The 16,738-nt window shown below is 39.2% G+C and overlaps 1 protein-coding gene across 1 annotated transcript in view; it reads right to left on the minus strand.

The window, feature by feature from the left end:
* Positions 1-16,738, minus strand: part of fbln2 (fibulin 2) — a 124,242-nt gene that overhangs the window by 53,688 nt on the left and 53,816 nt on the right. The window contains exon 7 of the mRNA XM_030135203.1: positions 7,063-7,197. Within this exon, the coding sequence (XP_029991063.1) occupies positions 7,063-7,197 (135 nt within the window). The remainder of the gene's footprint in view (positions 1-7,062; positions 7,198-16,738) is intronic.

Here is a 16,738-nt window from a genome sequence, read left to right on the forward strand (position 1 = left end):
ATCGGATTTAAAAAACATCATGTAACCGTACCCATTGTCTGTTTTTTTTTGTGATTTCTGGACATTTTTTCGGAGCTGCTTGATTGTGTTCTTCTAAACAAGGATTAAAGCTGAAAACGAGTGGTCTAAATATATCCTGTTTCTGTAAGACGGCCTCTCTGAAAACAACTGTCTGCCATCAACGACGCCAAAACACTTCAATAGCCTCGCTTCCTATTTATGATGTATTACACCACGCTCTTGTATTCAGGGATTTGCCGGTCCTAAAGGGGCCCTTTAAGGACAAATTACTTTGGATTTTCTGAGATACAATTAGAGAGAGCAATAGAGGGGAAAGTGATGCCAAACGTCATGACCAGAAGAGCGTGTGCATGAGCGTCCTCACCCTCGGGCTTCAGCCGACTGGTGGAATGCTGGTCGTTGGGTTATTTTAAGAAACTGGTGCCACTGAGAGTCCCAACGCTAAACAAACACCGGCTTCGGGCATAAATAAACACCGTACTGTGGCCAGAAGTGGACGATCGTTGAAGGTAATACACAGAATCCCAGGATACAAAGGCTGTATATGAATGTGGAGTTGAGTATAGATGCACTGCTATTATTTAGTGTTTGTGTTCTAGTTTTATTGTTTTTGATTTGGTTTGTTTGTTTGTTTGTTAACACTCTAGTACTTAGCAAAACTATTGGTTGAATTCATAACAAATTTGGTTCATACATTGCAAGTGACCCAGAATAAATGTCATTACACTTTAGGAAAAATTGGTCGAAGTTTTGATTTTTCATGAATTTTTAAAATCTTTTTTTTTTTTTTTTTCCATTTACTTGTAATGGGTGAACTTTCAAATGTCTGTATTAGCAAAACTATTAGTTGAATTCACAGCAAATTCAGTTTATACATTACCAGTGACTCAGAATAAATGTGATTACATTTTGGGGAACAGTTCGAATTTTTAAATGAATTTTTCAAATCTTTTTTTTTTTTTCCATTTACTTATAATGGGCAATATTTCAAATGTCTGTAAAAGCAAAACTGTTGCTTGGATTTACACCAAATTTGGTTTATAGATTGCCAGTGACCCAGAATAAATGTCATTACATTTAGGGGAAAATTGGTCACAGTTTAGATTTTTTATGAATTTTTCAAATCTTTTTTTTCCCCCGTTTACTTACAATGGGCGAAATTTCAAACATCTGTAGCAGCAAAACTATTAGATGAATTCATAACAAATTCAGTTTATACATTGCCAGTGACTCAGAATAGATGTGATTACATTTTGGGAAACAGTTCAAATTTCTAAATGAATTTTTCAAATCTTTTTTTTCCCATTTACTTACAACGGGCGAAATTTCAAGCATCTGTAGCAGCAAAACTATTAGCTGAATTTATACCAAATTGGGTTTATAAATTGCCAGTGACCCAGAATAGATGTGATTACATTTTGGGAAAAGTGGGTCAAAGTTAAAAATTTTTATGTTTTTTTTTTTTTTTTTTTTAATCTTCCCATTTACTTATACTGAAATTTCTTTTTTACCCCCATTTACTTATGATGCGCAAAATTTCAAATGTCTGTAACAGCAAAACTATTGCTTGAATTTATATCAAATTTGGTTTATACATTCCCAGTGACACAGAATAAATTCCATTACATTTTGGGAAAAATTGGTCAAAGTTTACATTTTTAAATGAATTTTTCAAATCTTTTTTCCCCCCATTTACTCATAATGGGTGAACTTTCAAATGTCTGTAGCAGCAAAACTATTAGTTGAATTCATAACAAATTGGTTTACAGATGGTCAGTGACCCTGGATAAATGTGATTACATTTTGGGAAAAATTGGGCAAAGTTTCAATTTTTTATGAATGTTTAAAATCTTTTTTTTCCTCTCCCATTTACTTATAATGGGTGAAATTTCAAATGTCTATAAAAGATCATTTTTGCTTTGATTTACTTCAAGCTTGGCACATATATAAAGACAACTGATAAGCTGACATCAGCACATGTATACGCATGATGACATCAGCTGGATGGATGCCAAAATAAGATACAATACATGCGAGGGGCGGGGTTTGTTGTGTCTGGAACCACTTGTTTAGTTTTTGGGGGGCTATGCAGCAGCTACCTCCATCTACTTTTGCAGCTCGACAAACTGGTGGGTGTCTTCATGGAAAAGTTGCACTTAAATGATCGTGAAGCCCATATGACAAGTCCACCAGAGCATATGTTTACATTTTTACATGTTGTAGGGCCATTTTTGGGAGGAATTTTCATTTGAGACATGTCAATGTAAGTCTTATGTCCCAAAGAAAGAAAGAAAGAAGATAGATAGATAGATAGATAGATAGATAGATAGATAGATAGATAGATAGATAGATAGATAGATAGATAGATAGATAGATAGATAGATAGATAGATAGATAGATAGATAGATAGATAGATAGATAGACTCAACAAAAATATAAACGCACCAGTTTTGTTTTTGCTCCCATTTTTCATGAGCTGAACTCAAAGATCTAAAACTTTTTCTATGTACACAAAAGGCCTATTTCTCTCAAATATTGTTCATAAATTTGTCTAAATCTGTGTTGGTGAGCACTTCTCCTTTGTCCTTTGCTGAGATAATCCATCCACCTCACAGGTGTGGCATATCAAGATGCTGATTAGACAGCAGGATTATTGCACAGGTGTGACTTAGGCTGGCCACAATAAAAGGCCACTCTAAAATGTGCAGTTTTACTGTATTGGGTGGTCCAGGGGGGTCAGAAAACCAGTCAGTATTTGGTGTGACCACCATTTTCCTCGCACAGTCTTCTTCATGAATTCTCTGAAACAGCTTTGGAGATGGCTTATGGTAGAGAAATGAACATTCAATTCACAGGCAAAAGCTCTGGTGGAGATTCCTGAAGTCTGCATGCCGATTGCATATTCCCTCAAAACTTGTGACATCTGTGGTATTGTGCTGTGTGATAAAACTGCACATTTTGGAGTGGCCTTTTATTGTGGCCAGCCTAAGGCACACCTGTGCAAAAATCATGCTGTCTAATCAGCATCTTGATAGGCCACACCTGTGAGGTGGATGGATTATCTCAGCAAAGAAGAAGTGTTCACTAACACAAATTTAGACAGATTTGTGAACAATATTTGAGAGAAATAAACCTAGTGTGTACACAGAAAAAGTTTTAGATCTTTGAGTTCAGCTCATGAAAAATGGGAGCAAAAACAAAAGTGGTGCATTTATATTTTTGTTGAGTGTAGATCGATAGATAGACGTTATTTATCCCAAACTGTGAATTGCAGAATCCTAGAATATTATAACTATCCTACAATAATTAAAGTGTTGTACGATGTTAAATCATGACATTTTTTCATCAAATTAATAATTTATTCATCTCATGTTGCCTCCAAACTTATTTTTAGGTTGAATGTGTAACAAATGTGTCATTTATAACTAGAATCTCAGTTTCATGGCATTTATGAGATTCTCTTCAGGCAGACATGTTATTTTCCCAGTACAGAAAACACTTTTTTTCCTACTTTATTGTAGGTTGTCACAGAAATCTCACACATATCTCCGAAAAAATGTGTCTAAACTGTTGGCAGGAAGACAAACGCAGCCAATTTATTTCCTGTTGATGTGTGTGTCTGATAAAGTAACAGCAAAACATGATAGTTACCATTGTCCTCAGTCACATAATTAATGGGATTAGTCTAAAAAGATGATGGCGTTGAAGGCTTCGTACACATGATCAGGGCGGTTCCATTATTCTGCAAAAGCCCTGATGATTATGACAGTAATCAGAATGTGACACAGATGGGAATCATTAAACTTTTATTAATTTTTAATAATATTTTGTCTTTCAATTTGGGGTTGGATTGAATTTAAGCATTAGTTTGTTTTAATTCACTTTCATTAGCTCACTTTTAATTCTATTGTGAAGAATTTAGTCATTTTAGTTTAGTTTTTCAGGAACTATGAGGAAAACACCTTAAAGTTTAGCATCAAATGTCATTTACAAAAAACAGAATTTAAGATACTTAACATCAGTACACGTCATTTTAGTCTCTTATACCATGATCTATTAATGTTTGTCACAATAACTGGCACCTTAAGCTACATTATGTTATATATCATTTTTCTATCATGCATTTTATTACCTCACCCCCCGAAGGGGAGGCAGGGGTTATTGTTTTTAGTTTGTTTTCTTTGTTTGTTTGATTGTTAACTCTTTAGCAGCAAAACTATTGGTCGAATTCACACCAAACTGGGTTTATAGACTCTCAGTAACCCAGAATAGATGTGGTTACATTTTGAGAAAAATGGGTCAAAGTTTCAACTTTTTATGAATTTTTAAATCTTTTTTTTTTTTTCTCCATTTACTTATAATGGGCGCAATCTCACATGTCTCCAGCAGCAAAATTATTGGTTGAATTCATACCAAATTGGGTTTATAGATTGCCAGTGCCCCAGACTGCATGTGGTTACATTTTTGGGGTGGCCATGGCTCAGGTGGTAGAGCGGGTCATCCAATAACCGAAGGGTTGACGGTTTGAATCCCACTCTATCCTAGTCTGTCCGTTGTGTCCTTGGGCAAGACACTTCACCCTCCTTGCCTCCAGTGCCACTCACACATATGAATGTTTAGTAGTGGTCGGACGGGCCGTAGGCACGAATTGGCAGCCACGCGTCTGTCAGTCTGCCCCAGGGCAACTGTGGATACAGATGTAGTTTACCACCACCAGAGGGAGAATGTGAGAGCGAATGAATAATGGATCAATAATGTAAAGCGCTTTGGGTGTCTAGAAAAGCGCTATATAAAATCTAATCCATTATTATTATTATTTTGGGAAAAGTAGGTCAAAGTTCAAAATTTTTATGAATTTTTAAAAACAATTTTTTCCCCATTTACTTATAATGGCCGACATTTCAAATGTCTATAAAACGTCAATTTTGTTTCAATTTACTTCAAACTTGGCACATATATATAGAGAGGAAATTGATATGTTGACATCAGCACACACATAGACATGATGATATCAGCTGGACCGATGCTGAAATAAACTACATATGTGTGAGGGGCGGGGCTTGTTGTGCCTGGAACCACTTGTTTCATATGTTTTTCTTATATGTCCATATCTTATTGTGCTGGTATTTAGTTGTAATTGCACTGTCACTGGTAGAGACTACCGCAATTTCATTACACAACTGGTATAATGACAATAAAGTCTATTCTACTCTATTGTATTCTATCGTATTCTATTCAAAGCACTTCTTTTTTTTCATTTTACCTGCATTACTGTGCATTGTTCATTGTTTACAGCTATTATTAAGTGTAAACTGTTGCCCATAAAGTTGGAATAATTTTGTTTTCAGACACATTCCTCCTTTTAATCCTATTTCTACACATCAGATATTACCTTAGACCCAGTTACACTTTATTTATCAAGAATAAATCACAGTATCACAATAATTTCACAAGAGGAGATAAAAAAATATTTTATTCCAACTTTCTGGGCAACAGTGTATATAACCATGATGTAAAAGCATTTCAGCCCTTATAGGACAAATAATATAGGAAATACTCTGAAATTCAAAATTTCAACCTTTTTAGGTTTTTGGAAATCATCATATCCCTCCCTCTTGCCCTAAAACATCCGAGCAGCACTTGCTAAAAAGTAAACACATGCAATAAAATAAGTGTTATAAGGTCATACACTGACAAAAAACACTCATATTCACTATTTACAACTTTAAAATGTCTATAAAATCTGTCTGAATCACAGCATAATGTTAGAAAAACCAACATGCTTCTGGACCTCACTTAGGGTGTATTCACACCTACCACGTTTGGTCCAGAGTTCGTTTCCCCAGAAAGTCCAGACTTTTTTTAGGTGTGAATACAAATATATGAACTCTGATTCGAACCAAACAAGCAGACCAAGACCTGGTCTCGGTCTGCTTCCAAACGGACTCTGGGCCGGTTCACTTCTGGTGTGAATATGACCGACCTCAAACCAAATCAAGGAATCTTGAGCCTTTTTGTGCTTGACGAGCCACCGTAGCCGCTGGAAGTAGCCGAGGTTTACGGGAGGTCAGAGCTAACAGCAGCAGCTATGAGCTGTGGACAGACGTGGAGCAATGAGGAAACTGAATGTGCCTGTGACATTTGTCAGATGTCCGTATTATGAAACTGGCTCTGACTGAGCTTTTCTTGAGTGTTAACATTATTTTCGTAAATTTGTGTCTGTAAAAATACAATTTATATTCCGAAAATGATAACTGTATGTAGGAGCACCACGTCTGTTTTCATCAACACCGGCCGTCTCTAGTTCACCCCGCCCCCGACTTTTCTGTCCAATGCCAGCGCAGTTAGTCACATGCGTGCTTCTGTTCACACATGTTGGTCCACTAGCAAAAAGTGCAATGTGAATGCGATCTGACCCAAATGACAAAAATAAAGTCCGCATTTGATCCGAATCAAATAAGCGGACCAAAGGACTTTTCAGGCGTGAATACACCCTTAGGCATGAGATGGGCCCCATATTTCATGTTTGTGGGAATGACCAAAAATAGTCACTTGCCGGATAAAGGGTTAACATTTGAATATCGTGAATTAGGCCAAACCTTGTTCTGAATGCAGTGCTTTCTGATGAAGACAGTGTGTATTATTCAGATTTGGGAGCCTCCTTTAGATAACGTACCACACATTTAAATCTGTGTCTCAGGCCGTCTGTGATGTACGGGCTGCTGTCTGTTTACAGTCAGCTCTGCGTGTTGCACAAAATCCAATTAACCAACACTTTGGCACAAGACGCTCCAACCACTTTTCCATAATTTGTTTTGATAAACAACATGTTACAGCGTCATTAATTGGAGTAAACACGGCTGCATGTAAATGTGAATATCAGCGGAATATTCATTTTCATTAGCCACGTAAACAGCTTAGTTGGAATACTGCGTTTGTCAGAATAAGGTCAAAAACTGAATATTTTGTGTCGTCATCAGCGCTGTCAGCGGGGTTGAGAGCTGGGGACAGTAATTTAAAGATCAGGAAGTCTCGGCTCACCCTCGCAAACACTGTTCTTCAGCTGGTATCCTGCAGGACATGTGACCTGCAGCTCGCATACAAATGAGCCCACTGTGTTCACGCAACGCTCACTCGGCCGGCAGCTGTGGGTGTTGGTCGCACACTCGTCCACATCTGCAGAAAAAGAAGAAGAAGAAGGGAAACTTTGACTAGACAGAGCTGGTTCATGATTCCTCCCATCGGCCCACTTATGCTTCTTCGCTGTCACCATGACGGAGCTCAATGAGTCACCGACAGATGGACCTGAGAAAAAAAACTAAACAATAAACTCCAGGAAACTAATGAAGGAAGTCTTTCTTACATAGTTTTGAGGCGTAGAGGGAAATGACATGCTTGGCTTTTGCTTGAAAATCAGTGTATAAGTATAAATGGGAAGTTCAGTTTCACAGAAGTACTTTTTAATCCATGTATCGTTCGTTCTTTTCATATTCAGTTGAGAATCCACAATTGGAAAATGAAAAAATGACATTGTGTCATTATTCGTGTACAAATCAAAAAACAAAAAATGAGTTGTTTTTCATTCTTTCGACTATAAGCACAAATTAAAAATTGGAAATAAGCAAATGGACGAAATGTTGGGGTTTCATGTTGACATTTTTGATATCTGATTTGGTTTGACCCAGAAGATACTGACTTCTTGGTGTGTTGTTCTGGACAGTCGTGGGTTTGCTAGTATTCTGTCTAATGCATTCTGCGATAATGGAGAATTTGGTCTTATTCAAAGGCAGCAAACATGTTACTGTGAAGGAGGACGACATGACAACTGAAAAAATGGTCAGGATCTTCCAGGTATTGTTGTTTAGTCTAATACAGTGGGTCCATGGTAGGCAATCTAAGGAGAAGACACTTCAGTAGCACACGAAGAAGTCAGGAACTTCCGGGTCAAACCAAATCAGATATCAAAAATGTCAACATGAAACCCAACATTTGGTCCATTTACTTATTTCCAGTTTTTAATTTGTGTGTACAATCAAAAGAATGAAAAACAACTATTTTTATTTATTGTACATGAATAATGAAATCAGTCATTTTTTCATTTTCCGATTGTGGATTCTCAATTGAATATGAAAAGAACGAATGATACACAGATTCTTTTTCCTCGTCTTCAGAGCAAAGCTATTTTCAGTTGTACTAGTGCATTGAATCGTGGGGAACCACAGGTTCTAGATGTCGTAGTTTTGATGCTGGGGAGAGCTGACTTTTAGGAAAAGATACTAGTGTATATTTTATTAGTACTGACATAAAAATTGTTTGGTAAATCATTCTTTAAAATTCAAACAACTATTAATATACACTCAACAAAAATATAAACGCACCACTTTTGTTTTTGCTCCCATTTTTCATGAGCTGAACTCAAAGATCTAAAACTTTTTCTATGTTCACAAAAGGCCTATTTCTCTCAAATATTGTTCATAAATTTGTCTAAATCTGTGTTGGTGAGCACTTCTCCTTTGTCCTTTGCTGAGATAATCCATCCACCTCACAGGTGTGGCAGATCCAGATGCTGATTAGACAGCAGGATTATTGCACAGGTGTGACTTAGGCTGGCCACAATAAAAGGCCACTCTAAAATGTGCACTTTTACTGTATTGGGTGGTCCAGGGGGTCAGAAAACCAGTCAGTATTTGGTGTGACCACCATTTTCCTCGCACAGTCTTCTTCATGAATTCTCTGAAACAGCTTTGGAGATGGCTTATGGTAGAGAAATGAACATTCAGTTCACAGGCAAAAGCTCTGGTGGAGATTCCTGAAGTCAGCATGACCAGTGCATATTCCCTCAAAACTTGTGACATCTGTGGTATTGTGCTGTGTGATAAAACTGCACATTTTGGAGTGGCCTTTTATTGTGGCCAGCCTAAGGCACACCTGTGCAAAAATCCTGCTGTCTAATCAGCATCTTGATATGCCACACCTGTGAGGTGGATGGATTATCTCAGCAAAGAAGAAGTGTTCACTAACACAAATTTAGACAGATTTGTGAACAATATTTGAGAGAAATAAACCTTGTGTGTACACAGAAAAAGTTTTAGATCTTTGAGTTCAGCTCATGAAAAATGGGAGCAAAAACAAAAGTGGTGCATTTATATTTTTGTTGAGTGTATTAATGCCGATATCTAGGGACTAAAGCTAGTAAATATGTCGTTCCTGTTTTTAACTTCATTTCCCATCATGCAGCATGGTACTGCCCTTCCCATCAGCCGTCACGGGCATAGCAACGTGACTGTAAGGCTACTGTACTCCAAAATTACTAGTATCTTCCAAAATATTGGTCCTATCAACTTGTTGTTTTTGCTGTTGTCTTCCTTAATCATAAATATGTGGTTCCTGTTTTAAACTTCATTTTCCGTCATGCAAGGCTGCTTCCTGCCCGCCCTCTCCCCATGTTCTCTCCTGTTACTCTGGCTCCTCCCACCATCCAAAGACACGCACTGATAGGTTAATAGGTTAATCTAAATTGCCCATAGGTGTGAATGTGAAAGAGATTGTTTGTTCGTCTCTATAGGTCGGTGAACTGTCGGCTTGTCGAGGGTGAACCCCACCTTTGCAACACACCACTTTTAATTGAGGTGTTATCTGTACGCATTATAAGCTTTCGGCGTGTATGTTCACGCTGCATCAAATACCACACGATTAGCAGGTATGGGTTAGGGTTAGAGGTTACGGATATGTAAACTGGAGATTTCCGTGGAAATTGACACACGATCAAATGGTGTTGAATAACACTCAAAAGGATGAAAATGCATACGTATAGCACGCCAAATCCCCTAAGAACTGGTGATTTCATGAGATCAGTCTGAAAATGTCATTTTCACACATGGAGTGTCATTAAAGTCTTATTAATTCCTCAACAGTGTCTTGGCAGGACCGTAAAAAGTGGCTGTAAAGCGGCAAAAAAAAAAAAAAAAAAACTAAGCTAAGTCAAAGCTAAGTTTTGGCCGCACTGTTACTCTACACATTTCATCTCAAAACAATGATGTGTCCTGGAGCATTATTTGGCGGGCCGTTGGACAATGACTGCTTTGTAAATCCCAAGTCAAATTTCAAATATCTGTTCTTGGCAAAAGCGGAATGATGTTTCGCTTGTTTTCTGAAATACAATACACAGTTAAAAAAAAAAAAAAAACTTTAAATCTTTATCAGGCAAACAGTTTGTTGATTTATGACAGAGGGCTGACGTGGAGACGGAGGGGTTGACACTGCTGGGCTCATCGGGGACATTCCCTTATCGTGCATCACAACGCATGGATGATTATCTGGAGGTGCTGATAGCATGAGACTGGGATTATTGTCTGTATCTCTGCATTCGAAAGAGTGGCAGTGATCCAGGTTTAAAGATCACTCCAAAATCTGCCGTATTCCACAGGGAACGCCACTGAAAGGTCTCGCACAGACATACAGGAACGAGCCAAGTCTGAAAAACAAAAGAGGAGGAACATGAGGGGAACATATTCTCCTATGTTACTTGCGTATGTGTTGGCGGTCCCTTGCTGAAACGCCTGTGTGGGCTTTCAAAGCTTTGTGCTACAGGGAATTTGAATGAACTGCGTACCTTACAACAGCTTCCCACAGGGAGCAGCTTGAGGAAAAAACACTGATCTGAGGTTTTTAGCATGTACCTGGTGTGTAAGTCACATCCTGCAGCTCTTTTGCTTTAAGGTTGTTCACCTCACAAAACTACACAAGCATCAACTTGCTACAAACAATAGAGATATCGTATTAAGGAAAAGCTCTGTGGAAATGGAGCAAATACATTTATCTTACTCTGTAAAACTAACAGCTAAAAGCCAAAGCCCTCAAATGTCCCCTGCTGGGCTGTGTCCTTAAATTACCCTATGACCATGACGTCTGAGTAATGACCCAAAGAACAAGGCTGTGAATACAAGCAGCAGGTGGTTGGAGTTACTCTAAACCAGTGGATCTCAGTCTTTTTCTGTGGAAAAACCTCCAGCCCCCCCTCAACCCCAACAACACTGTAACAGTGGTACAATTCTAACTTTTATTGAAAGAAACATCAATATTGATTATTCATGGATTTGGTTAAATTTAAAACAGCGCAGATAATGTAAAGAGCAAGAAATAATTTATTGGCAAAAAATATTTGGAGAATTTTCACTGAAAGAGAAGGAGGCTCCAATCTAAGGGGGGAGCTACATTTTAAAAAGCATAAAGTAAGAACAACAATGAAAAGTATGTGCAGAACAAGCTGTGGAGTGACTTTGTGGAACAATCTAGAACAGGAGATAAAGGAAAGTACAAACATAAATGTATTTAAAAAGAGGTATAAAGAATTGATTCTAAATAGGTATAGGGAACAGGAAGGATAAAAATAGTATTGTTGCAAAGTTCAGGTGTGGTTTCTTGGAATTAAGAGCGAATAATTCCAATTTCAGAGATTTTGATATGTGTGAGTGGATTAGAGTGGGGGCAGATGTGAAGTCTAGATGAATTGGGATTGTGGGGGTGAAATTATGAAAAAAAAAAAAAAAAAGTACTTTAAGGTTAAATTATTCCGAAATAGTGAATTGAGATGTTAGATGTGTTTTTGTTGTTGACTTTTTTTTTTTAATTTATTTGTTATTATGGTGTGAACACTTGATGCTGTACACATTTAAGTTGACATAAGCAGTGTTTTAGTTGAACAGGATAGGCGAAAAATAAGCTTTTGCTTCTGGCCTATTCCTTTTGGTTTTTATGTTTATTACAATTGATGTACTGAGTACAATGACTGATGGAAAACCAAAAATAAATTTATTCATTCATTCATTATTGTAACAAATACTTTCTATGTTCCTTGAATTTTTTGTTTAAATTAAAAATAACTTAGATTTTTTGCTTTAACAATACAAATAAACTCAACCAGACTGCTCCCGAAGACAACATTTTTCCAAATAAAAATAGGAAATGCGCGATTATCTTACAGCTATGACAATAAAGTTACTTATTTTTAGAACAACAAACAAATTTTGGTACCAAAGATGAACATTTTAACAATACCAGTGGGTCAGTGAGCCCATTTCCATTGCACATCGCAGAACATTAAAGTCCAAACTGTCCAAACTGGTCAAAAACACAAACATCTCCCATGTGTCTTTTCCAGTCCGGTCCTTGTCCATTCTCCAAACCTAAACTCTTTGTCCAGTCTAGTGACAGATCACCATGGCAGTAGACTGGTTTGTTGTACATCCCTAAAATGAGTCCAGGGTGCGCCAACGCTAAAACATTAGTTCCACCTGTTACTTGTTCTAACCTGAAGAAGAAAAAAAAGAACCACCTAGGAGTGATCCCATGACCCCCCTGGTAAGCCTTCTTACCCCCTCGGGGGGCCTGTCCCACAGTTTGAGAAACACTGCTAAGGAGATCAGAAGAGGGGTTTGGTGTCAGGAGTCGACTCCACTTCTGACAAACTTAGGAGAGCCAGAGCCCCCGCCCCTGTCATGCACACATTTTACAGAGGCCCCATCCAGGGCGTCCTGGCCAGCTCATCACTGTGTGGTTCGGTGCCTGCACCGCATCCTGCAAAAGGACCCTCCAGCGTAGAGTGAGAGCAGCTAAGAAGATCATTGGAGCCCCTGTCCCCTCCCTTCAGGACATCTATAACACCCGCCTCACCCAGAAAGCCGTCCACATCATAAAGGACCCCACCCACCCGTCTCACAGCCTCTTCAGCCTCCTGCCATCAGGGAGGAGACTGCGGAGCCTGAGGGCTAAGACCAGCAGACTGAAAGACAGCTTCTTCCACCAGGCTATCAGAATGCGGAACTCCCTCCCTGCTCTACCCCCCCTCACACACTCAAACTCGGGACTCTAACCCCCCCCCCCCCCCCCAAAACCATCGCCACATTAGTGCAAGTGATGCACAGATACACCTTGATTGTTCTTTTGTTACTCCTCTACTGCACTTTTACACTCTTCTATGTTATTACCTCCGCCAAGGAGGTTATGTTTTTGCCAGGGTTTGTTTGTTTGTTTGTTTGTTTGTCTGTTTGTCCGTCCGTTAGTGTGCAACATAACTCAAAAAGTTGTGGACAGATTTGGATGAAATTTTCAGGGTTTGTTGGAAATGGGATAAGGAAGAAATGATTAAATTTTGGTGGTGATCGGGGGTGGGGGGGCCCACGGGGGGTGCCACTGATCAGCCTTGGCGGAGGTCTGCGTTCTCCGAGTGCTTCTAGTTTGCACTCTGTGTTTACTTGAACTGTGGGGCCTTAGAGTCCAGCAATTTCGGCTCTCTCTGTATCCAATGTACATTTCAGAACTGACAATAAAGATGACTTTGACTTTGACAACTGATTCTCCTCCACACTGAGAGGAGCTGAGATGGTTCAGGTACCTGATGAGGGTACCCATCATGGTCTCCTTTTGGAGGTCTACCAGGCATGTCTGTGTGTGTGCTGATGTCAGCATAGACACATTTCAGCCATTATAAGTAAACTAGAGTGTTGACCTGTGGAGTTCCACAGGTTCTAGATGTGGTCGTTTTTACGCTGTTGCGTATTCATGCATGTTGTACCACATTTGTCCAGCAGTCACCGCCAAAGTGCTCTGGGTATAGCAATGGGATTGTAAGGCTATTGTATTCCAAAATTACTAATATCTCCCAAAATACTGGTCCTATCAACTTGCTCTTTTCACTAGTCTGTTCCTTGACCAAAAATACATAAGTATGACAAACTGCAGCAGTCAGCTCTGTATGGATTTTGTGTAAGTCCCCAGACACACATACACTCACACAGAGGCCACTTGGCTTTTACAGTATAGACGGGGGAAATTTTTTTGTTTTTAAATTCACAAAACATTTGAACTTTGATCGACTAGTCCCAAAATGTGATCACATCTAATCTGGGTCATTGGCAATCTATAAACACAATTTGGTATGAATTCAACTGATCCTTTTGCTGGTAACGTGTTAACAAACAAAGAAACAAACCAAACCAAAAACAATACCCCTTGCCTCCCCTTTGGGTGGCAGGGTAATAATGACTTCAACAAGTATATGGTAATTACGTCGGTATAGCTAATTGTTAGATTTTAATCATTAATCTATTGCCCAAGTTTTGCCAGGTTATTGTTGCGCTGTAATTGAAAGTGCTACCACTGATGTTTTGAGGGGGCTTTGCAAACATCCCCATTTGTTCCCAAACAGAGACATCTGTTGTCTTGGTTGTAGTGAGAATGTTTCCAGGGGCAGATCACTCAGAGCGTCTGCCCCATCCTCTGGGTCCTGGTTTCTGTCAGGCCTCAGGGATGGACGGGCCTCTTTCCAATGTTTGAATTGTGCCAGTGGTGCAGAAAGTCGCCTCCACCACACAGCTCTGGTGGCCAGCTTCATTTCCAGTGCGTCATTCGAAAGCAGAGAATTAAAAAAAGAACAGAAGGAAAAAGAGCTTACTGCCTCAAGGTCCCTACCTTCCTTGCCCGGTCCCGAAGGACAGCCACATTACACAGTTGTGAAGAGTGAAGTGAGCCAGCATGAGGCGGAAACAAAGCCTCCATTTTTTGAAAAACATGATTGCTTATTTCAGTGGTGAAGGCTGAAGCAGTTTACAGAGTTTTCACAGAACGCAGACGGGGACATCTGAGAAACTGTATTATTAGACACAAAACACACACCCTGTTCTGTCACATTGGAACCAGCTGATGTACAGATACTCTGAAAAGATCAAGCTGTTGCACATGAAGTCAGCCTTGGCTTTTCTTCTGATTTTGAGAGCCATGACATAAATGCACATGACGGGATCACAGCATGAAAACTGTTTCCAAATCATCAGAACCAAAATGGATGACCTCAGGAGAACGTGACCCTTAAATGGTGAATAAATGGCTACGATGTTTTATTGATATTTAACAGCTTATAAACACCACTACCAAGCATGAGGTCATGTGCATAAAGTCATTGAAGGTCTGTCCAACTGTTCGTGCAACATTTGGTCATTAAGAATGCCATGCGAGAAGTGATGGGTGCAACAGAAGGCGTGTTGATTAGTCATACTCTCAGCATCTTGTTTTGAACATACAGTGTGTAATTCAGTTTTACAACACAGTGATCCACTCAACACGTGTTATACTTACTCAGTAGGATATACTATGAGGACGTTTAATATTACTTTGAGGTATTAACATGGTTATAGGATCTGATAATGGTTAAATAACCCCTTGTTGGTCAAAGATTGAGCAAAGCACCAGGTTTTCGTTTAGCATAGCTTCGATACAGACTTAGCGTTGTATGCGAGTTTAGAAATGAAAACTGTAAGTCGCTTTTCTAAGGAGTAAGTGGGGTCAGTGTACCTTTTGGTAATTGGATTTTCTTTTCAGAAACAAAAGAAAAACTACTGTTTAATTGATTTTCATTTTAAAATAGAAGAATTAAAATTGAATTTCAAGGTGTTTTTCTTTTTCAGTGTCAGAACAGACAAACCAAATTTTAAAAAAAATGGATTGATTTTCGTTTTCTCTTTCTAGTAACAAAAAAGAAAGTTACTACCTGAGTTCTTTGTGGACTGGTGTGACTTTGTGGACTGGTGTGACCTCAACCACCTCCAACTGAACATTTCCAAGACCAAGGAAATGGTTTTGGACTTTAGGAGGAAGAGATCCAAACTGGTGCCAGTCACCATCCATGACACAGAGGTAGAAGCTGTCTCCAGTTCCAGGTACCTGGGAGTTCAACTGGAGAACAAGTTGGACTGGTCCTGTCATATGGAGACTCTGCACAAGAAGGGGTAAAGTAGACTGTATTTCCTATGGAGATTAAAGTCTTTCAAGATCTCCAAGCCTCTTCTGTGTAGCTTCTACCAGACTGTGGTGGCTGGTGCCCTGTTTTTTGGTGTGGTGTGTTGGGGGGAGGGAGCTCGCATTTCTGACAGAAACAGACTGAACAAACTCATTAAGAAAGTGAGCTCCATCATTGGGACTGGACTGGACACAGTTCAGCAGGTGGCTGGGGTGAGAATGCTCAGGAAACTGGACTCTATTTTGAAGAATGCATCTCACCCACTGCACCATCTGGAGGTGTTCAGAGAGAGAGCACCTTCAGCCACAGACTGATCCCCCCTCGGTCCAAGACTGAACACAGTAGGAGGTCCTTGCTGCCTGCTGCTATTAGACTCTTTAATATCGCTGTGCAATAAATTATTGTATGCTGTGCATACTTAGGTGTTTGGGTTATTGTATTATTTACATTACTTGTATTGTACATATTATATATATATATATCTTTTATTCTGTTTACTTCTTTGTTCCATCGTTGGTTGTTTGTGGGATGTTCACGTGATGGGTCAGTGTGTTTTTTTCTTGTACTGCTGCTGTCGTAACGAAGCAATTTCCTGCAAAGGATCAATAAAGTATCTATCTATCTATCTATCTAAAATGGAAAAACAGACCAAAAACGCCTGTTTCTTTCATTTTTTTCAGACGCTGTCATTTTCAAGGAAAGTGCGCTAATGCCTAGGCCACAAAGATTCTTACGAATGATGGGTTTGTACAAAATCTGGACATCGTAGACACGCTCCGTCCATGAATGTCTACAAACTCCAGATTTCGCACGAACTGGAAGATTTGTCTCTGCAATTTACCCATCCGGATACATTAGGATTAGTACCTAGAATTAGCATTAGCAATTAGCATTTGCACGAAGCATATCAGGAGGTGTCAGCAA

Source organism: Sphaeramia orbicularis, chromosome 5, assembly GCF_902148855.1.
Source record: "Sphaeramia orbicularis chromosome 5, fSphaOr1.1, whole genome shotgun sequence".
Classification (NCBI taxonomy): Eukaryota; Metazoa; Chordata; class Actinopteri; order Kurtiformes; family Apogonidae; genus Sphaeramia; species Sphaeramia orbicularis.